The sequence below is a fragment of the Augochlora pura genome, chromosome 2, assembly GCF_028453695.1.
Source record: "Augochlora pura isolate Apur16 chromosome 2, APUR_v2.2.1, whole genome shotgun sequence".
NCBI classification, from domain to species: Eukaryota; Metazoa; Arthropoda; class Insecta; order Hymenoptera; family Halictidae; genus Augochlora; species Augochlora pura.
The window spans coordinates 20,609,416-20,633,527 of NC_135773.1; the positions used below are offsets into that span (position 1 = coordinate 20,609,416).

The window sequence follows — 24,112 nt, forward strand, 5'->3', positions numbered from 1 at the left end:
CATGCGCAGCAGCACGAAAAATCGTCCGTGCGCAGCCAACTTTATTCATTAATAATTCGTTAACAAAGCCGCGGATTGCATTTCGGCAAAGGAAAAGGTTACTTGAAATGACCTCAGGAACCCCTTATTTCCCGATGTTAACATAATTACCCTGTATATACTTTTTAAAATATACATAATATATTGTTAATATATAATATATTATTAATATATAATATACTTTTTATAATATATATATTACGTTCGAAAATTAGTCACGAAATTTTGAAATTTTTAAGGTGTGGGTTTAGTTCTAAAGGAACTTGAAGATGCTGGTTTCAAAAATGATACATTAGTTATTTACACATCAGACAATGGCATACCATTTCCAAATGGTCGAACAAATCTATATGAACCAGGTATTGTCAAACATACTTTATAACAGTATGGAGCACTTTAAATATTGGAAGCTCTTTTGTCTGAAACTATGACAATTATTGATTTGACTTTTCTTTTAATTAAATCGAGGACATTAATGGGGGAAGGAAAAGTGATTATTTGGCATGTAAAATTCTTTTTTAAAATGACTCCTAGGAGAATAGAAAAAACTCCTCTACATTTTTCTTGAATGGAATATAATTCATCTTTTTGGAACCATTTTTTATTATGTATTATTAAAATACGATATTTCTTGAAAATATATTGAAGGAAGACTCTTTTGGCTCTCCTAGCAACCATTATACATGAATATGTTTTACACCAAAATATTAGTCCTTTTAATTCACTTGGACAGAAGAAGGATAAAGTTGATAATTGTCATAATTTTGGAGGGAACATTTTGTAACAGCACAATTAATTGATAAGAAAGTGATTCTTAAGTAGGTTTGAAAATACTTGCTGTATTCAACTAATGAACTTTTAGGTTTAGAAGAACCTATGATGATTAGATCACCAATCCCTGAACATAGAAGAAATAGTGTAACATACAGTTTGACATCATTATTGGACATTGTACCAACATTATTAGATTGGTTTAACATACCAGCAAAGAATCCCTTTGAAGGAAGTGTCCTAGATGACAAACGATTTTTCGGCAGATCGCTTCTTCCTCTTCTCGATAAAGGTACTATGAAAACATAGATCATTCCATCTTGGTTAAAATAATACCTAACATTACTTTATTGTATTATTTATATCTGCAGAGCCAATCGAAAATGACACTGCCGTTTTTGCCAGTCAAACACATCATGAAATTACTATGTATTACCCAATGCGAGCTATCAGAACTAAGAGATATAAGCTAATACATAATATTAATTACAATATGCCATTTCCCATTGACCAAGATTTTTTTGTATCACCAACTTTTCAGGTAATCAGTAAAAATAAGACTAGGAATACTAAAATAATATCTTTTTATTCCCAATGTAAAAATGAAAAGTCTATACAATATATTCGAAATTACTGGTACAAGGTGTTAAAAATTATATTTCTTTTTCTTTTCAAAGGATCTTTTAAATAGAACCAGAAACAATCAACCACTTAAGTGGTCCAAAACGTTAAAGAGTTACTATGAAAGACCAGAATGGGAATTGTATGATCTTAAATATGATCCAGAAGAAAGGAATAATATTGCATCCAAGATATCTATGAAGGTAAATATATGTATATAAAGCCAATATTTTCGTCAAATAAGTTTATATAATTGAAATATAATTTATATATTTTTATATGTTAGGAAACATTTATGGTTCTACAAAATCGATTGTTAAACTGGCAAAAGGTAACAGAAGATCCATGGCTTTGTGCACCAAGAGGAATTCTCGTCGGAGATAATACGGAAAATCCTCACTGTATGTCACTTGAAAATTTCCTCTAGGTATGACTTAATATGTCAGATATTATTATTAATATTCTCAGACTTTTGAAATACTCATTACTAATTATTTTAATCTTTTTACATACATACATACATACATACATACATGCATATATTTAAAATAAATATATATATTTATCAACATCTGATATTTCTATAAATAATGTCCCACAATTATCATAGTATTAAATGTTACAACAAATTTTGAGCAAATTCTGCATTTCTATTAACATACAAAATCACTTGGTTGTATTTCACTTAATGCACATTACATATTTGAGTATTGAAGACCCCACCCTGTTGCAAGGTATAATTAAATTCAATTTTCTCAATTCAAGACCCCGCCCTGTTGCAAGGTATAATTAAATTCGATTTAAGACTCACAGTTTTTAAAATAATCTAAAGAATGTCTGGAGTAATTCATTGGTAGACTAAAAGTTTCATGCTAGTTTCTCACATTATTTAATCAGAATTAAATATTCAGCACATCATGAAACAGAAGAGAGTTCTGTTCAGAAGAGTTTATTGAATTCTATTCATTAAACGTGCAATTCAGATTCACAAAGGATTAGTATTATTCTTCCTAAAAGTATTAACTCGTTTCATCTCATGAATGTGAACTTACTAATTTCTGGAGGAGCTCACTCAAATACACCTGCCTTCGACGAAAGGTAACTTTTAACTGCACAAACTGACTATCCCGGAGGTGGTTGATGTATGATAAAATCAATAATGTTGCAACTTTGTGTGTCATGCACAAAATGAACTCAGATACGCCAAATCAATTGAAATACTGGACTCACTAGAAAATACCCTTTTCCGAGCATGAAAAGTTTCTGATATAGTATGTCCTACTTTGTCAATGGTATGTAAAAACAGTAGCATATCAGAATAATCTCAGCATGCTTCTATTTCATAATACTCAAATAATAACGTCTGGTTTAACGACTATTGCTGCTTACTGCACGTACTTGCAGCTAACATTAAGGTACTTTCACATGACAATTTTAAATTTAACAATAATTACTAGTATCAGATAAGCCAATATCAGAACAGTTATCAAAATATAGTGTCTGACGAACTTTTATTTATAGCTTTCTATGTGAGAAACAAATGATTCGCCTCATATCAGTAAGGTTTTGTTTGTCACTAAATGCAATCAGGACCCCAAACTCAGTTTGTAAAGGTGCACAGTATGAAATATGGTGTTTCTATTAAAAATTTAGATGCAACTTTCATGAGAAAAACCCCAGGTATCTAATAATAAATGATCTTACTTGTATTTTTAACAAATTTTCATTTAAACCAGCCAAGAAATTAGAAATTACGGATATAAAATCAAATTTGCTCATTTTACTGCAATTATACTTACCAAAACCCTTTTATAGGGGAACAACAATTCGCGGTATAGAAATGTTTTTCATATCTTTATCCCGATGTTTTGAGATAATCTCGTTTAGTTGCTGAATGTAAGTCGACGATTTATTCGCAGACTTTTCAACTGCTTTCAACTCTGTAGAGATATCATTCATCTGAAGTACACGTGGTTTCAATTAATAATTAATTAATAAAATGCGGTGAGGAGACTATCTTCGCATGCTGAATGGTGCCTTACGTATTCTTTGTATCCCAAGTATCTGTTGTACTTTTGATTGTTATTGTAAATTTGTTTTACTTGTATCATAAAGACAAGGCACAGTAAAAGACCACCGAGTAAGACAAGTAAATTCGTATTTTGAAAGCCACGTAAAACGAGCATCACTCGCATGGAGGTTATGGTTATTCAGTTGGAAAACTTCCCTCGTCAAAAGTCCCGTCGTAAAAAGATTATCAAAAGATATTGTATATTTACATGTGTTCGTATAAAAAGTTAGGAACTTAATTTATCGTTTTTTTTGCGAATCACGATGTCGCACGATTATTCTCATCGAATAATTGCCGTCTGGTTAACACAATTAATTTTATACATTTAAAATGTCCATTAGGTTGGGTGAAAGAATCAAAATTATTGCTGTCTTTACCAGATGTCGCCACTGTGTACTTGCTGTGATTCGATGGCGCGCGGCGCGAAATTCGATCTTTAATCAAATTACATGAATTATAACTTATAATTCATAAATAACACAAGGAGGAGAGGTTAATTGTCAAGATAAATATGCGACTAATCATTATGGAATACTCTTGAATTATATAAATCTGTTAACAATATAATTATGATTGTTTCATGAATTATGATTGTTTATGAATGTAGCAGGTTATACAATTTTTATACTATACAGTACAGTTACACTAGTACATGATACTAGTATCGCAGTATCACAACATTATTTCATGTTTATTGAATAAAACAATACATATTTGTCTTACGTTTCTAATGATTTTTCTACTTAGAATACTATATGACATGAACATTATTTATATGTCATGCCAATTATTATTTATTTACATTATCCTTGGGTATTATTTTTTATTGACAATTGTTTTTTGTGGATTCTATATATTAATATTTTCCTGTAAGATTATTGATATCCTTTGGGTTCATTCGTCATTACTGCATCGTAGGATCTGCGTTCGGTTCGTAATGAAATTAATTCGCTCTGAAATTTAAATAGAAATTTAATTCAATTTTTTATGGGAGGTTGCCGCAATTTTACGTTATCAAAGGGTACATTGGTCGAATTATTGTACATTACATTACAACGCCTCTTTGGAGATTTAAAGTAAAATCGATGGTAGCAAAATAATTTATTTAACATTTCTTGCAATAATGGTTGTTACGAACAGTAAATTAGTTTTTTAATCTCTGAGTTAATGTATATCCAATATTGTAACGACATATGTAATATAATTGTTTTAAAATACAACATCGTATGACAAAATTTAATGTTTACGAAACTATAATCTTTATATATTCTACCATAATCATTTCTATTTACACAGTTTTAAAAAGCGACGACGAATAGTATTTTAACTGGAAACGTAACATTCTTTACTTGAAAGCAAAAGCAGGCGAATTTTTCGATTTCCTCGTAATACATGTTACAATATAGTTGTATTTATATGGAATTTCGCTATGAGTAAACAAATTTGTGCAAAAATTGCACACGGTATCAATGTAGACAAATATAAAAATGCTGTTTTCTTAAAGTTTATGGGCGTAGGCAAGCAATATTTCAAGCTTTATCTACAGAATAATACGAATGAAGAATATGTTCGCTTTGAGAATCGAAGTGCACGATTGATCGAAAATAGGCATAAGATTAATCTTCGTGTCGCGTAATAATCGCGCGGTAAAATTTTGTACCGCTATCAACGTTTCTACCTTTTACATCAGATAGCAGGCTTTCATTTATAACCGAAGAGCAATCAGTATTACTAATGGCAACGGCAACTGGTTTTATGGAATATCTTTACATTACGGTATCACAATAATATCTTCGATGATGATCGTTTTGGATAAGTAATTGTTCTTTTATAGGGTTGAGTTTTATATACAGGGTGGGCCCGATTTCGTAGTACAATCAAGAAGACAGGAAAAAATAACACGATATAACATTATTATATAATTGTAATAAATATATTAATAAATATTATATAGTATTAATGCGTGGTATATAATATAAAATATAATATAAGAATATAATACAGGATATACTATAGAATATAATATAGAAAATAATATAGAATATACTATAGAAACTAATACAGAATATAATATAGAATATACTGTAGAAACTAATATAGAATATAATATAGAATATAGTATCGAATATAATATAGAATATACTATAGAAAATAATACAGAAACTTATACAGAATATAATATAGAAAATATTATAAAATATAATATAGAAAATAATATAGAATATAATATAGAAAATAATATATTAAATAATATAGAATATAATACATATAATATAGAACGAATTTCGGCCCATCCTGTACAAAAGGATACCCCGAGGAAGAGAAAAGGAAGATCGTGTCGAGGAAGGTTCATACTTCATACGGAACCGTTATACTCGGAAGAGATCAGCTGCTATCCAGATTACCATCTACTTCCGGAACGTAAGTGGTTATAAACATGTCTTAACCCTTTCCGTATTATTTTCTTCACAGTTATAATCATAAGAAATTGTCTGATTCGAATAATTTCTTCGAAGAGATACAGAATTTAAATTATTATTTTATTTATTAACCCTTTGCACTCGAGTGGCGACTCTGAAACGCCAATGAAAATTGTTATATAATTAACAAAATGATGTTGACATTATTAAGGATCCTTCTTTTAAAAGCATAACAGTTTTACGAGTCACAAGACTCAATTTATACCAAGTACTATACTACAGCTGGTCAAAGTTTAACAATTTTGGATCTATGCTTAAAATGGTTTCGAGTGCAAAGGGTTAATGTAATTTATTAATTTAATTTATGAATTTATCTATTTAATACTATATAGCGAATTGAATTTTGATTATCCTCGTTGAAATAAATGCCATTTCCAAACGATGCCAATGACGTGCCACCCGAGTGCAACTGCACGTAGTATTAAAACGGATAAATAGATAAAGATTTAAGTAATGGTCAACTCTGATTTTATCTGGAAATGATGGATGAATGTTCGAGTGACCACCATTATTTAGATTCTTACCGATTAGATCAATGGAAACCTGTTTGAACGATCGTCTGCAGGGTGTGTGAGTATAAGTGAAGATCGTGTTCAATAAACATTCTATGAACAATTATAAAATAAATGTTGCTACACTAGACTCGCAGCTATTGAAATAAATCAGACGAAGTGACTATATAGATTAATAAATAAATTGATTTATATAGATTACTTAATAAATAAATTGGATATTCGATTAATTACTTTTTCTCCATTTGTATGTACTTATCTGTAGCAAAAATTTCATCATATTTTTCAAGAGAAAAAGGTAACAAATTTAGAAAGTTCAAAAACATTTTCGGAAATGTGACCACACCGCTGTGTCCGTAATTTTGTTCAGAAACGAAAGTACATGAAGACAATAAAAGAAACAAAAATTGCCTCGTCCTATTATTAAAATATTAATACAAATATTAAGGAGAAATAAGTGCTAATCGACGCAGCGCGAAAGGAATCGTAGTGCAAAGGATTAAGTGTCTCGTTTCGATGAAAAGCGTAGCTGAAATTCGTAACCTAGTTGCCGGTATGAATTTTCGCTGAAGGGTTCGAACTCCGCGCCGCGATAAGAGTTATACCGGTAACCGTTGGGTCAGAGATCCATTTGCACGGTTTGCGAAGAGACGAAAAGTATGTCAAACAGTTCGTGTGCAGAACGTTCGACGCCCACCGAAGTATCCATGAAGTGGCGTCAAAAAGTTGGTGAAATTAAGAGACTTTGGAAATGTTGAAACGAACAAGGAATAGATTCAATTATAGATCGAGATTAACCGATCGGTAACAATATTTTACTTCAATATGTTGTATTAACATTATATTTTTCTAAGAAATCGGTATCATATCGTCAAACTTAACCCTTTGCACTCGAGTGGTGACTTTGAGGCATCACTTTGTTCTACCACGTTCCAAAATAATGTTTGTACTTAATCCTCTACGGGCCCGTGTAACTTTCAGGTCACATTTTAATTTATCGACATTTTACAAAATAATTATAGCTTTCTTCATGAGATGGCGTATAAATCTTAACTCTACGACGTTGCCAACACAACCAATACTAGTATTCATGACCATTGCTAGGCTTATCAACCTGAAATAACAATATAAATACTGTGCAAACTGTCTTGTGCTTTTGTCCGTGATTACCAAACTAAAAATAGTGGACATAATAACTCTGGGTTAGTATATCGATAACAACCTATTTGTTTGCATTTCAATTTTCAATTTGCTACTGTTTTCGATGTTACAGTATCGTAACTTTGAGGTTACAGTGGGCTGTTATGGCAGATTTCGGTACATTTAGAATAAAGCTTGTGCATTCTGCCGTTTTCAGATTTATACATCATATACCCAAAGATGAGTACAAAATCCAATAGAAATAACCGAGGAATTAGAATTAGACGCATTAGCGGTAATTGATTCGATGATTCCTTATTAGATTCCGAGTCCGATGAAGATGTGGTAGTATTCCCCCGACGATGGATAAATTTCAAAGGATTAAAAAGTTTTTGTTTGAAAGGATTCAGCGTCCAAAAAAGTGGATGAACGAATTTTGCTTGTTCCATGTGGGTGTATGGCTCAGCTTTCCAGTTTGTTAGAGGATCCACTGAATTGTTCAGCGCGATCATTACCGGTGTTCGGCAATTTGGCCGAAGAGACTTTTTAGCGGAGACTTCTCCCGCTAATGATGACTGAAGCAATGACCTCGGTTATCACGGGGCAATCTCCGTGACGGTGCTCCACACGGGCCAAGCTGCACGGTTCTCCCGGTAATTACTTGGCAGAAACTAAACGGAGAAGATCGATAGGAGTACGCCTTCTGTTCCATCTGTCTCTTCCGTTTAGCATTTTCATATCTCGATTCGAAAGGCCGGTGCAATTTCTTCCTCGGCGATAGCTGGAACGTCGTGCTCGTCCTTTTCTCCTTTTCCATCATGTTCCAGGCGGGCGCGTTTCAATCCTATCTCAGTGGCGGTTTAAACTCAACAATCGCGTTGCAGTAATTCGGAGTGGGCAATTGCATTATATTAATTTGGAACGAACAATCGCATTATATTAATTTATAACGAACAATTGCATTACATTCATTTGGAACGAACAATTACATTGCATTAATTTAGAATGAACGATTGCATTGCTTTAATAATTACTTAATTATTCAGAAATGTTAAAATACACGATTACTGAAAATATTAATTCAAACATTTTAATTTTAATAAAAATCTCATTTATTTTATAGTAATTAAAAGTAATCTATTCTCGAATAAGTAATTTCTTCTAATTGCACCAAGTTCGTACCAAATTGTTCCAATTACCCTTATCGTTCAGATTGTTTGCAAAGTAATTTCATTGTCTAAGGAATAACGAAAGCCCATTTTTTTGTAATATTCAGAGTTAACGTTACTAAATAATGGTTTCAACTAATTAAATAAAATAATTAGATTTTACGCGAACGACGAAGTTATTTTGCAAACAATCTAACGGAGACACTGCTTACGCGGAACGTCGTTCAACAACGACCTGCTAAACAACCCCTTCGCCAGACCAGAGTCACCGTAAGAAGGGATTGCACGGAGGAGTCGTTACTTTTAATGGCAGTCAGTCCTGTCTTGACAGCTGTCAAGAACAGAGATGTACAGTGTGTGTCTTCGTTTTAACTTGACTCGCTGGAATATTTCACAAGGGAACATACACGTCGTATATACACTCGTTTTATTATTCGCAATTTCGCGGGACATGTTTCGCGGTGAATTTAACGAGTCCCACGCGATGATATCTTATTCTACGGTTGGCTGAATTTAGCTTAACCCCTTACCGTACTTTGACGAGAGTCCAACTCGCGATGAAAATTAGTAGCAATAAGTTATTAAGTATGGACGTTATTCTGTTATTTAAAGCTGGAATAAAATTCGAATTTCTTGTTATCAATATTGAAGCATTTAACCCTTTGCGCTCCGTTGTCTCCTCTCAGGGGACATCGTGATTCCAGTATATGGCTAAACGTTAAAGTTTATTAGCGATTTGCAACTATTCCTCGATGTCTACAAATTCATATAAATCGAATATTATTACAATAATATTATATATACTTATACATATTGTATAACGTGTACTATATAATAATATAAATATTTATAAGCACTGGTAGGTACCATCCATGATGGCGCGGAGTCCAAAAGGGTTAAGTATATTCAGGCATGGAACAAACATTAATGTTCTGTCCCTTTTCAGAAATTATACCAATTGAAAAATTCCTAATCGCAGGAACTGCAAAGAGAATGGTACGCCAAGGGGTTAACATTGCTTTCATAAAGTTGTTCGATCTAAATTGTTGTTATAAAACATTGCCACGTATGTCGAAGAAATAAATAAATTCATTGCAAAACAAAATTGTTAAAACAGAGATTTATGAAGACTTATAAGTACCATTCTAGGACGGAATGTCAGAGTAAAGAGTTGAAACTTCGCGTTGATACATTAACAATCAATATGCATCAACGATTAAATATCAAAGGATTCGATCCGTCAATTTAATTCAATTCTAACGAGACTCGGTAATTTCAACAGACGAAGCAGGGGGCGATGCTAAAAACTAGATGTAACAAATGAGAATATTAAAACCAGTTACCATATTTTATTATTTAATATGTCGACAAAACTCTCGCACTTATCCAACATTGTCATTGATATTTATTAAATGCGAAAAAGATACGTAGGCGTATAAACGGTAGTCATCGTCCCTAGAGCTTTCACGCGACGCATATCCTTATACCATTAAGTAATCGAATATAAATAAATCGGACGACAAAACAGAATCACAAAAGTTACATTCATTCAAATGTACCGCCTAATCGACAATAAATGCAATAATATTCGTTCACCGTGGTCCAAGTACAATGATCGTTAGATCGTATGTTCTTCGCGTTCGCATTTTATGCGACGGAAAAACCGATACACCAAAATATATTATATAATTCGAACTGACGTTATTAAAAAACAAAATTAAAACAAATATCTAATTTAATTTTTTAGCGCAACCAAAAATTCTAAATTTCGATTCGACTTTTATCAAGAATACAATTGTATTCGGAACAACGCGTACGAGGAGCTTCCTACCGATGGAATAATAATTAAAATAATAATTATACAAAGGCGAGAATCAATTTCAACGTAATTCGACGTCGCACGGAACGGATACAAACGGAAATCCACGCGTAAGATGTTGCTTACGATTCTTTCTTTGCTATTGTTCAACAAGTTCTTTCGATAATCCTAAAATAATCATTTAATAATCATTTAATTTAATACGATTTAAAAAGAGAGAAGAGAAAATATTGAATATACTCGAACAAAATAAATCTTTACGACAGACACTTTTAACAAATAAAGTAACCCGTTCGAATATGAACATCAGCTTACATTTATTGGCCGGTTTCATATTATTCGAACGAGACGCAATATAAAACGCGGTTCCATTGCCTTTGATCGCTGCGAAAATATACGAGCCGATATCGCGATGTCAACCCTTTGAACTCGAGGCATAATATTTCCATTTTACGCGACAAAGTGCATTTATCTGTATTGATCTTTCATACGTGCGTTTCATTGTTCATTCGTACCGACATGTTCTATTGTTAACAATTTTGTAAATCTATACTCTGTTGGTGTAAAAACGATATTGGAACGCGATAGAATCATTTTAGCGGTGTCTCAGAGTCACCTCTCAAGTGCAAAGGGTTAATAGTTTTTCACGTGCTTTTTTCTAACATCGATACATTTCCTCGCATATTCTTGTTAGTGCCAACGTTAACCCTTTGCACTGGAAAGAATTTGAACCGTAAATTTAGAATCACTACTCTGGCTTATAGTATTTTTATTTTATGCAGCAATGCGCACTTTTATGTATTAGAAATTTATTCTTGTGATAGTTTCACTATTTAACATTGTTTTTAAATAGAAACAGAGTCACCGCTCGAGTGCAAAGGGTTAATATTTATCACGATGACAAAGGTAAATGAAACCGCTCTCTGTATAAATTCTCTGCGCGCGTTTACGTGTCTTCGACCGAACGACGAGGGAACAAGGAATTGTTTTCACCGTCGATGGAAATACGTTCCCGATGTTTATTGCCCTCGTGGTTCGGTGCATAGATCGCGAACAAGTTGGAGCGGTCTTGTTAGTAGGGCGACCGTTCGCGAACCAATCGTAGTGCACGGTATATTCGTTATAAAATAAATAAAGATCTCTATCTTAAACGTAGATATAGTACACGAATTCGTCTTTAAAACGGTGTACAGGTACAGAATACTTCCGATCGAAGTGGATAGAACACCGTCGTTGTGTCTCTGTTACACGTTTCAAGCACCAAATTGCACGCCTTACACGTGTTCACGTACACGCGTGCGTCTTTATTATATACAATAGAATGTGTTCGTGGGTTATCCGAGAATGGTCAAATATTTCGGAAGCGAACGAATTTTAACGAGAAGTTTTTTTAGTGAAATACTCTGTTTTGTTATTTGCACTTGTCTTGTGCAGAAAATATTTTTATAAAATTAGTGGTAAAGAGAATAAGGTATTATTTCGATGATTGCACTAAACTAGTACATATTCGGTACATACTCTGTCTTGTCTTTTTAATCTGATTGCATTTTTAGTACGGATGTGGCTGAAATTGTTTTTAACTTCAATTTCACACGTTAGAATGAGTTCAACTTTTTCAAACTGTGAATTTGTTGTTAATTTATGTCTAGAGATAGACATAAATTATAATAGAAGAGGAGAGAAAATGATCCTCCCCTTCAATTTTGATGAAACTTAAATATGTTGTACAGTCGGTTATCTAGAACAATTTTTTCCCTTTTTGCTTTCTTTATAAATTATTTGCTTTACTTTTCACGTAATTCGTTAAGAAATAATTTTGAAAATAATAAATTTAAATACATTTCTTACAGATTTTCGCTGTTTCTTATGAATTATTCGACCGCTTCGAGATATCACAAATACGCTGTATACAATAGGCAAAGTGACGAGCAAAAGTGTAAACGAATAATTATTTCACTACTTTCACCTTTAAACTCGCCAAAAAGTAACAAAAACCAAAAGGCGGCACGCGGATCTTTTATCGTTCGTGCGAACAATCTTTCGTTTAGATCATCGACGTGCTCGAGTTCATCCATATCGTGTCTCGTCACATGTTTAATAGTCTAACATGTTTTATAATAAACGTTTAATAGTATAACATGTTTGATAACAAACGTTTAATAGTATAACATGTTTGATAACAAACGTTTAATAGTATAACATGTTTTATAACAAACGTTTAATAGTATAACATGTTTTATAATAAATGTTTAATAGTTTAACATGTTTAACAGTAAAAGTAATTTTCAATCTTCGTATTTCAAATATTGTGTTTGTAAAACGACACCGATGATCTCGACCAAGATTTAATTTTTTGTCGCATCGTCGATTCGAAAGATGTTCTCCATTGTTCTTGTCACTTTCTGAAACGTTTAAAAGACAGGAAAATTGTCGTTGATTCGTTTTTCAAGGCTAACAGTAGCTATTGTTTGAAAAACATTCTCTATTGCAACGACTCAATATTAACGTCGTCGACTTCCGTAATTTGTGGAATCACGGAAAGAATTTTATCATCCGAATTTCGATCGTTTCTAACAATGGCGCCGACACGGTGCTCCAATAATCCTTACTATTCGATCGAACAATAAGCAAAAGGATTACCAGAACACACGAATTTCATGTACAACCATAGGATCGATCGAAGAGAAGAATATACAGAAATACAATTATGAATGTGCGAAATTAAACATATTTAATATTTCAGATGTAACAAATAGTATAAATAAAGCGCACAGTTACTCGTGAAGTCGAGAATGTCGTCGATTCTCATTATTTATACAGCCGAGATATTTTGCCGAAATTTTTCTTTTAAATATTTCACGTGACTTTTATTTAACCAATCCCATAAGCTTGACGCGAGGTTAACACAATATCCGAACGATCTTATATGCGTATAAATATTAATTTTACTATACAAAATACCTTGACAGTTCGATTCTTCAAATTATTTATTTGTTATTCTAAGGCTAACTAGAACAGTTTAAAAATATAAGTAACAAAAACCATTACACTATTCGAACGTATACAAGGTGTTTCATAATTCATGGCACAAATTGGGTTAGGTAGATTCTACAAGGCTGGAAATAAGTAGAATGATAGTTAAATTAATATAAATAAATACAAGAATAATTAAATTGCATGGGAGACTTAATTCTCGAGATAATTGAGTAGAAATATCAGACTTATGTCAAGGTTATGTTAAATATCAATCGAGTACACGCTACCTGTTGCGGATTTCACTATAGACCGCTTTTGTACGGATTACAACGTTAGGGCTTATTAATTATTATGTATTATTATTAATCCATTAAATGCAGGGTAACAAAATAAAACGATGAATTTTTCATAGAATTTCGTGTATTATTTTCAGTCAGGACTTTGTTCCAGATGCATTCGCTCAAGTCTCACTACCAGCCATAGAATTCACCTAACCCAACCTATACCATGAATTATGAAATACCATGTATGCATATAACTTGCGGAAATATTTAGTAGAAAATCATTCATACCAATATAAAGCGGTATAAATATTCAACTAACAAGATATTCAATCGTAAGTGGCCATTAAACAATTTTCTCCCCATCCCGTTGGCGCACCGCAATCTCGGACGATCTTTGCACAATCCCTTTTATTAAATATTACAAACAAACCAATCCGCTTGGTCCATGTTGGCAAGAGTCAAGTAAATTATAAACATTTATTAAATGTCTCCGTTTATAAATCGTACACCTGTGACTTTGCGAGTAACTGCGTCGCTCGATGAAATACAGCCACCGACCAATAACGATTTGGTCCATACGAAACGGACCTCTCTAATATCACCCATTGCAATGTTTACACTCTCGATCGTCACTGTTCCGGCTACACGCTCTATAATATAGGCATTCAGTTACGACAGGTGGCGCGCACCTAGTACGCTCGTCGCATCGGTTATATAAAAAGTTGAATAAAAAGATCAATCGAGAGGGACGATCGTGTGCCGCGTCCATTAATCGAAGTCTTCGCTAATTACAAGAATCTAACAAACGTTCTGCGACCTAGAAATATCTGTATATATACACTTTCGTAACGGTGTTTCACCAGTCTAATAGTTAGAAATTCAATAATAGTATACATAGTATAGGTTAGGGTGTCACACAAGTTCTTTCCGCGCCGTGCCGTGTACGGTCTCGAGCTGGAGACGATTTTCATCGAGACAGTATGCTCGATATAGCGAGCACTGGATGACAGTGAATGACGAGTTTTGACGACGATGAGTTTAATGCGGTATTATTACTGCAACCCTTTAAGTGTTAGGCCATGTTTTGTCGTATTAATAATTGCCAAATGAAATCCACGAAATTTGTGAGACGAACAAGTATTGGATCAGAATTGGTCATCCTCGATTGATAATAACTTCGCGAAAAATGATCGTAGACTGATAAATCTTTTTTCAAATTAGAGCTCAAAGTCTCTACTTTGATACAGTCTACGATTTTTTCTCGCAAAGTTAAAGCGCCTTGAAGTTAACCTTACATTTGGTCAATAGCGAAAGCTGGATATTTTTCGTCATAAATTGTTCTGCAACCTTTACACATAATCTTGACAAAATAGTAAGTTAATGTTATATCAAAAGGTTCATATATAACACAATAAATCAAGTATGTGCAACAAATATCGTCAATTGATTTTCCATCAAAAAGAAGGAAGGAACTTACGGGACACCCTAGTATATGTATGTATAATAATATATGTATTCTCGATAAAGCGTACTATAATTGCTTAAATAACGATGTAATACTTTTTGTAGTACACGCGTGTGCTCGCGTCGAACCGCATTTGTCGCGACGCCGTTCGAACACACGGTAATCAACGATATTCCGCCGTGGGACACAAGATTGTAAAATGAACAAGAATCTCGGCGCCACGAGGAGGCTCATCCTTTATCTATCGTCTCTTTTCGTTTTTTTCACGATTTTTTCTGTCTTTTCGTTTTCTTTTCACCATCGTAAAACGGTACAAGTAATTCGACGATATTGTGCGAGGTGGATCCACGAGTCGCACTGAGCAAATCGTTCCACGAATCCCGTAATTCTAAGTATACTTACAAGTTAATCGTTTCGTACACGCACCTGTACCAGTAAACAGAAAATATATTATACGTGTGCGTAGGCGTCTATACAATAGAAACAATTATTAATACTAGAAATTCCGCTACTACCGATACGCGGCGAAATCATTGTAACTCGACTGCGGTTCTTATGCGTCTAAGACAAAAACAATTCCCAAGCGAAATCATCAAATTGTTTCAATTATTAAACTATAATTTAATATACAATTTGTTGTAATTATTAAATTATAATTTGATATACATTTTATTTTAATTATTAGATTATTAGGAGTCGATTTAAATTTTTAAGTAGTTTCTGATTTACGAAACAGATGCGCTTCCAGTTTCGCTTAAAGATTCGCAGTATAGTTACAACGAACGGCCTGTGTCACCGCGATCAAATCTTGACCAATCAGAACAAGAATCGCATCTCGAGTTGGCCACAATTATCTCAAACGTGCGATCGAATATATATATATTTTATGCCAATAGGTAAACAACAAGGCGATGAATAGGGCCAACCGAATCAGAGCACCGAAAACTTATATGGATACCGAATCGCATATAGTTACAAGAATAAATTGCGAATTTGCATTGCTTTCGTTACAACACGGTTGACGAAAGAATAGACTTGGGAGATATCCGCTGTCATGGTATAATTGTTTTTAAGATAGACTTGGAAAGATTGTTCAGGTTCCAATTATGTATCTTACTCGCGTATAACACATTGCATAAATGTTTGAAGAAGCATCGTTCGAACATTTACAATTTGTTAACGAACAAGTACAGACGTCACGAACATAATTGCGTCCGTAAGTTCTACTTATAGTAGACTTATTTTTACAAGTACTGTCAAATTAAACAAAATGAAAAAAAAACAACATATACTTTATCACTTATACATTCTTATACGTAAGAAAGCCCGTGTCAACATTAAATGCAATGCATTATGTTTCATCGAAGGTACTTAGTGTTTTAATATTAATCGTTTAAAAACAAAATAATTATGTATTTAAATTGATTTTCTAACAGTACCCGTGATGTATGATTATTAAATTGCGAACACGTTTGTAGAATGAACGTCAGTTTTTGGCTTTGAATTTGCAGATTTGAAATCTGTAAATCTGTCCCATATGTTTTACTAGAATTGTCTAGTGAAAAAAGAAAAATAGTACTATTTAAAATAAAGAAAAACGGTACTAGTCAAAACAAAGAAAAATAGTACCAGTTAAAATAAAAAAAGCTAGTGCTATTTAAAATAAAGAAAAATAATATAATTTAAAATAGAGAGTAGAGCTTTTCGATTCGCGAAGCTTCTCCCATTAATTAAGCCGATTCTTTCGTCGACGCTTTGCATTGAAACAGTTTCCATACACCGTTCAACAAGTTCATGCCGCACAAGAGGAACACGACTTTCGCTTCTCCGTGGTTCGTGGAAAGGTAAGACAATTTCCTGCTAATTATCGGATCCAAATATGGAATTCTATAATTAGAAATGGATTACGATTACTTTATGCATTTTTTATATAATCTATTATTTAATTGTGTGTATATATATATATTATCTCAATACTAAGATATCCCCCAAATATGTATAATCATTCAAGTTTAAATTGTTACTCCTCGTTTATTGCCTATGAACGTTTCACTGTTATCCATTACCTCTTACGTTATAATAATCTGCTTCAAGTATACGATAAATTCAATTAAATTGAATCAAATGTAACATGTGCGTATATGTATATCACTATCTATAGTTATGCAATATTAATGCAATAGACAATGCACGCGAGAAACGACGTTCTAACTTTCAGAAGAACTACGTTACTTTATCCTCGGTATTTATCATTTCCATAAATTGTTTTTTACGTTCGTCTTTCGTTGGCGTTTTCTTAGAAAAAAAAGATTACATCTTAAACATTAACAATCGAATGTGTGTGTGTTTTTTTCTTTTAATAGTTTACCGTTAGCCTAATACTGTTCGAATAGAGCTATCTTATAGATCCATCAACGTAACGAAACCAGTATCTCGATTAATAAATAATTATTTAGAAAAATTGCCCGGTTCGAATTACCCTTAGAAATCCCCCACCCCCCGAAAGTATCTCTATTTGGTCGATACACTGTTTGGTCATCCTATTGGAATATTTTGGAGCCGTTAGATTAGAAGATAGTTATCGTCAATTGCGATTCCGTAGGCATCTCTGCGTGGTGTTTCAGTTACACCTGGCAGAGGATGATCTCTGAGATGACGCGAAATAATTTTTCCAAGCGAGAATTTCCTCCGCGGTAAATTTCATAAATAAACGCAATATACTTTCGCGTGTTATTTCCGTGACTTTCGTTAACCCGTTTTCATCCGAGCGACGTCTTCATAATCACCACTGCAATCGTCGCGTCGCGTGCCAAAATAACATTTCTGTCACGAAAATTTATATTTAAAACAATCATTAGAAGTGCAACTGTTTTCGCGCGAGTCGCAAAATTCAATTTCAATTACACGCGATACATTTTGCCATATAAAATGGAAATGTCAGAGAAGTTACTTTAGAATTACAGTTAAAGTGGCAACAAGTGCAAAAGTTTAATGTCTCGTTAACCCCTCGCCGTTACCAGTTTCCTCACAATTACTATGATTAGAATCGTTTCGATTGCACTAATTTGTCTTTAAATTTACTTTAACGTCTTGCGTCTACGAGGATGTTTAAATATTGACGACGAGAGACTAAAATTCGATTTCTACTTAAAGGAGCGGACGAACATTCGGACCTAATAGTTTATAATTAGAAATCTCCGCGACGAGTCCGTCTCGTCAATGCACGGCAAGGGGTTAACGAAGCCGCGGAGGAAATTTTCGACAAGGAGAAAGTTGCTCCAGGTCATCGCAAAAATCATTTCTTGCTAAACAGATAAACTGTTTAGTACATCCTGGAACAGGGATTTTTGAAGATCCCATGCGTGGCACGACAGTGCGCGCGAGATCCCGAAAACATCGGGAACCAGGTCTATGGGGACTCGATTACGTCGGCATTCTCAAAAGAATCGGTGTTTCCATGAACCACGGACCCTCGCGCGATTCACGTTTTGAAAAGCACGGTAGAAACAATTGGCGATTATAAAATATTTACTCCGACACTCTCGCGGTACCGAAACTTTTGAGAACCCCGATATTGTCCGAAAAATTCCGAATATCCTCGGAACCAGACCCGATCCGACGACGCTTTTTCAGCTGTCGCGCATTCACAGGGCTTAGCCGCCCGAGTGCCGCGTGTTTGCGCTGTTTTCCCCCTCCAAAAGTGCCAAAGAGCGCTTTTTTCGCTCCTCTCATTCCCTCTCGATTCAAGATGCCATGGAGCGCTTTTTCGCTGTTTTATTTATACATTTCAACGATATTTGCATTCAAATGTTTGATTAGAATTAAAATCTATCCTTTTACCAGCTGCTTCGTTCTTTTACTCGAACCTGAAATGGCATGGCAACTGTTAATATACGCGCAAACCATAACACGCGCATCGACGGAAACCGAGCGTTTTTGCGGTTATCGGCTTCGCAGCCTAGAGGGCCGGCACTGTTCGAGCGACACGGAAGAAGCGCAAAATCGCTCCTTGGCGGTCAAACGGCTAGGGTTTTAGGCACAGAGTAGAACAGCAGGAGAAAGAAACGTTTGACGAAAGTTCTGCTCTCCCTGTCGCGGAACGAATTCGTCGGGCATACGTAAACTGTACACAACAAAATGGCGCCTCTCCTCCCCGCGAGGAGGCGACTAATCCGCCGCTTTGTATAAATAAATAGTGCTCAACAAGAAATAAATACATTCTCACCGATACGACGTGCACGGCTCTCTTTCTATACAACAGCCCCCCCCCCCCCAACCCTTTCCCCCGCATTAATTGATACGTTACCTCGTTAATCCGTTGTAACGCTAAATAAGCCGTCGTACGTGTCCAATATGTGCTCGCGCGCAATTAATATGCGCTCGCACGTTTCACGCGAATAAAATTCCATCCCATGTGTGAACGCATAAAATAATCGATAATAAAACCCCCATCGGGGTAGTTAACATGGACGAAATAAAAAAGAGTTTCGCCGGACATCGAGCGTTCGACGATTGGAACATGGTCGCGCGGCGACGGTCTCTCTCATCTTTCGATGAATCATAAATGAACGAACGAATTTCACCTTTCGCCTGCGAATACTTTACCCGACGAGATTAAGTACTACGATGTTCTTTTAACGAGGACGCGGTGCTCCATTATTCGAACGATAGAAATAGTCTTACCGTTACCGTCACTTTCGAGCGTCTATTCTCTCCCCCGGAGTCATCGGAAATCGCGTTTATTAAAATACAGAAAGCGATCGCGTCTGTCAAAAAGCAGGTACGGTTCAATAGGTTTCGATAATGATTTGTCGCTGTGTCGAATGGTCTGTGGATTACCGGTGCCAGCAACTAGCGATACTAACAGACGAAAGGATTAGGAGAATTGCAGATCAAAGGTCATTGTCACCGTGATCCGAAGTACAATAGCTTTCAACCGTAGGTGTTGGCATCGGGACTCCAAGATTTTTCGAATTTCGTCGCCGGCCACGATACAAGCTTTTAATAGCATTACGAAACGACGAAACGACTTCGCCACTTAGCCGGATAATGGCGCATTCTTATCTTGTCTGCGTTCGATCTTAATGGCAAGCTGACGAGTTGCGTTTGCTATTTCGGTGAAACTGTTCTATGTTCGCGGGCGCGTAATGAAGACTTACGGCGAGCGAAGTATCGTGGAAATATCGAAGGTATTATTGGAAGTAAAGCGATAGGATTGACGGCGACGACGGCGGAGTGAAAGCGGAGAAGAGCGCGAAGAAACAAGATCGGAAAATTAAATGGAGTAAGCTAAGGAAGGGAAGGAAAGGGAAGGGAAGGGCCGACGCGAAGGAGTGTTTACTCTGTAAACGGAGGAAAGTTTGATCCGGTAAGTATTGCAAAACTGGAAAGAAAGTTCCCCGATGGTTCGCCGGGATTGATCGCCGTGAGAAGAAACTTTGGAATTAGTACCTAAATTTTTTGCAGACGTCGAACCCGCCTCTGTGTTTTAATAATTATTCTTAGAACGTAATCACGCGAACATGTTCCAAGAGCCGAACGCCCGGTGTCCGCGCGAAAGCTGGTCGGTCGCTAAATACGCGTGGACGTATAAAGACGACGTAAGAAACAGCACAGAAAATCGCTCCCCGCTACGCGAACGTCTACCAGCAACACGGCGAAACGTAACCACCGATCGGCAAAGCTAGACCGAACCAAGGACAACAAAAGGATGACGAGAAGCCCCCGGACAATCCCACTTGTACGAACGACTGGGATACATGGATCACTTTCTGAAAAGAAAACGACGACGACGACGACACGAGCGAAGGTGTTGAAGCCATCGGGGGGTCTAGGCGCAGTTGTCGGTGAGCGGTCGGTGTGCGAGCGGCATTTCGTTCCCTGAAATCAGGCTAGCTTCCCAGAGACAAGTAGAAGACAGTTCACGGCCTTGTTGTGGTCAGCAAGCGGAGAGCGAGCTCGTTAGGTCAACAGTTGCGATTGCTAGTGCCATTATTCACCTGTGTGCCGGCTCCCGCCTCGTAATCGGTCGCCCGATGATTCTCCTCCGTTAGGCGATTTCTCCGTTCCTTGAACAGGTTCGCCACGCAGGTCGCCTACGAACAGTTTGCGAAATCATTCACCATCGGGTATTTCCTTGCCATTGCTTTGCGAAGGCATTGGCAAGGATCGGTTCGTCCGTTCCGACGGAACAGAGCGTTTCGTTCGATTCACCGCGGTCAAAGGGTCGTGCGTCAGAGTGCCCTTCTCTTTCCATCTTGACAAAGGGAATCTCTGCCGCAGTCGCGTTCGAGTCGAAACATTTTTCACCCATTCGCATCATATGCGCGTACATGTGCGCACTTTGCCTGACCACTATCGCCAAAGCGCACACGTGCGCGCAGTCAATGAAAAGTAGTGATCGAAAATCGTTTCAAGAGAACACAAAAAATAGAGAGAGTGAACGGTTGCGTTTCCGAGAGCAATGAAGCAAAGTTGGACAATGAATAGCAAATATAAAGACACCACGCGAGAAAGAACATTTACACCGTGTCCACCATTAGCACGAAGATTTATCGGCCAACGTTTTCTAACCCGTTAACGAAACGACATCCATCGAAGAAAGTTCGAAAATGTTGCGTGTAAAATTCATTTTATCAACGTGATAGTTGCCATGTGACATTGTACATTGACCATATCAAGGTTTATCATGTGCAAAATAATTAGATTCCATTTCTTTTGTAATGAAATAAAAATTCTTTATTTACGCAACATTGTTTTTATCTTTCATATTTAGAAACATTTTTATAAAAATGTTTCGATAAAAGGGAATTTTCTATTTTTCCGTGTGATGCAAATGGGTTAATGATCTCATTTCGAACATTTGTTACTGGAAGGTGAAGTTACCTAATACGAGGACTTATATTATAAAGCCCTAATTTATTTCTGAAATCGATGTCCAAAGTGTCGCAACATCGTGAGCAAATATATTCGTATAATTCGTTGATTATATTAAAAATGTCTTGAAAATGATAAGGCTGTAATATATCTATTTTCATAAATATTATCGTATAGTGCATTCAATTTACGTAAAGAGAATAAATCTTCTAAGTTTTATATTGGAAACATATTTTTCAAATCTGCGAATTTGCATATTGTTTAGTTATTTTTCTGTTGCGAAAAAGCGAAATTTCCTGTATTCTCTGCAAGCTTGTTTCCCTGATCACTTTTCTGCGATAAATTAACATTATCGAATTCAAATGCTTCCTCACGTTACGGTTACGAAAGGTGTCTTCGAAACAAAGGGTTACTCAATGTTTTTACCTTCATCCATTCTTCCTCAGTATTTGACAGATTAAAGAGTATCTTAAAATTTGCAGAAAACTTTGAATCACTGATTTATTCCATGTACTTCTCGCATGCAAATTATCATTAATATACGTTGTTATTACAATACCATTTCCATATTTGGACAAAAAATAGTATACAGCGAGTAACGATAGGAATTGTAATCCCTGCAGAAATTTGTTTGCTCGTTGACTTTTTAACTAATTAGCGTATAATATCGAGAAATTTTAAATCGTCGGAACCAATTTGAAAAGAGTTATTCCGCGTATTAACCCTTTGCACTCGGAGCCATTCTAATTGTGAAATCATTTTTCTGGTTCGCAGCATTTCCATTCCATTTAACAAAATAAATTTTTACGCGTACAAAATTTATTCTTGTGACTCTTACCAACAGCTTTACTACTTTGACCATTTTTTCAATCCTAAACCTTATTGTTGCAAAAATTATTTTCGAATGAAATCGAATAATTTTAATGGTGCCCTAGAGTCGCCACTCGAGTGGAAAGGGTTAAAAGGGTCCCAATATTATCGTTGCTCGCTATAATGTCATTTCATTCGTGCCTCTTACACGGTAATAAATCATTTTGTCCGCATCCATTTGCCGCGTGTTAACAGAACGCATCGGCTCAAGTATTTCGTCAATATTACACACGCTTCCCGTTACCGTGTTACGAGTGATGCAATCAATTATTCCGTCTATAAAAATCGCATTATCCCGTTGCCTCGGACACGGCCGGGTTAATTAGTTTCAAATCGATTTCGTATTATTCTATTACTAAACGCGTGCATTTACATTGGCCGGCGGGGATCGTAAATATACAAACTGGGCGCCTAGATCTATTTCATATTTATGATCGGACGTAATTTATGGTCGTACCGATGGGATAGTTGAGGGGAATAATACTCACCACGACCAGCGCCATGACAGTGCCGAGGGTCGAGCCGGCCAGTACGTCGCTCCAATGATGTTTGTAATCGGAAACCCGCGACAGCGCCGTGAACCAGGCCATCAAGATGCACATCAGCTGAAGGATATGCTTCAGCAGCTTGCTGCCCTTCCACGTGATTCGCAACTGCAGGTACAACTGGACAGAAGGAAGAACAAAGGCGTTCTGTAATACGGCGTCGCAGGAGCTGACAATGGTTCGACGCTTCATAGTTTCATAGAATTTGCTTGTACGTCTGATAAGATGTACCACGTGTTTGCATTTCAAATTGATTGAATGCATTGACAACTTCAGATCATGTGTACTTTCTAATATATAGGTATATTATATTTGATGCTTAACCCTTTGCACTCTAGCGGTGATTCCGAAGCACTGAAATTGTTCTGTCACCTTCGAAAATAATATTTATAGCAACAAAGTTGTATTTTAGAAGAATTGTTAACAATGAAACTGTTGGTGCGAATCGCGAGGGTTAACCCTTTGCACTCGAGT

At 35.6% G+C, this 24,112-nt stretch overlaps 3 protein-coding genes and 1 long non-coding RNA gene across 14 annotated transcripts in view; 2 read left to right on the forward strand and 2 right to left on the reverse strand.

Annotated features, from left to right (window-relative positions):
• The window catches only part of Pmm2 (phosphomannomutase), an 8,212-nt gene extending 4,375 nt beyond the window's left edge, over positions 1–3,837 (reverse strand). Inside the window, exons 1-3 of the mRNA XM_078187385.1 lie at positions 3,474–3,837; positions 3,231–3,390; positions 1,022–1,105 (exon numbers count right to left, since the gene is read on the reverse strand). The gene's annotated coding sequence lies outside the window, so the exon portion shown is untranslated. The remainder of the gene's footprint in view (positions 1–1,021; positions 1,106–3,230; positions 3,391–3,473) is intronic.
• The window catches only part of Sgsh (N-sulfoglucosamine sulfohydrolase), a 9,151-nt gene extending 2,504 nt beyond the window's left edge, over positions 1–6,647 (forward strand). Inside the window, exons 6-12 of one of the 8 annotated variants that reach the window (XR_013494575.1) lie at positions 279–398; positions 902–1,102; positions 1,182–1,351; positions 1,488–1,634; positions 1,718–2,846; positions 2,953–3,111; positions 3,844–4,224. Coding sequence is in view for 3 of the 8 variants with exons in the window: in XM_078187310.1 (XP_078043436.1) it covers positions 279–398; positions 902–1,102; positions 1,182–1,351; positions 1,488–1,634; positions 1,718–1,858 (779 nt within the window). In the remaining 5 variants the exon portion in view is untranslated. Of the gene's footprint in view, positions 1–278; positions 399–901; positions 1,103–1,181; positions 1,352–1,487; positions 1,635–1,717; positions 3,112–3,843; positions 4,225–5,336; positions 5,759–5,779 lie in introns of those variants that run through there. The other 7 variants (XR_013494576.1, XR_013494577.1, XR_013494578.1 and 4 more) reach the window with 7 other exon arrangements.
• Positions 4,358–24,112, reverse strand: part of Wun (wunen) — an 86,075-nt gene continuing 66,320 nt past the window's right edge. The window contains exons 6-8 of one of the 2 annotated variants that reach the window (XM_078187341.1): positions 23,582–23,758; positions 21,347–21,442; positions 4,358–4,455 (exon numbers count right to left, since the gene is read on the reverse strand). In XM_078187341.1, the coding sequence (XP_078043467.1) occupies positions 4,378–4,455; positions 21,347–21,442; positions 23,582–23,758 (351 nt within the window). In that variant the 3' untranslated portion in view covers positions 4,358–4,377. Of the gene's footprint in view, positions 4,456–10,130; positions 21,276–21,346; positions 21,443–23,581; positions 23,759–24,112 lie in introns of those variants that run through there. The other variant, XM_078187352.1, reaches the window with a different exon arrangement.
• On the forward strand, positions 6,987–13,407 carry LOC144473488 (uncharacterized). 3 transcript variants are annotated; one of them, XR_013494591.1, is made up of 4 exons: positions 6,987–7,298; positions 7,517–7,696; positions 7,768–10,732; positions 12,473–13,407. It is a non-coding gene; the product is annotated as an uncharacterized LOC144473488 (long non-coding RNA). The 3 variants fall into 3 exon arrangements; XR_013494594.1 differs by having other exon boundaries at positions 6,989–7,298; positions 7,768–8,287; positions 10,551–13,407; XR_013494595.1 differs by having other exon boundaries at positions 6,991–7,298; positions 7,768–8,287.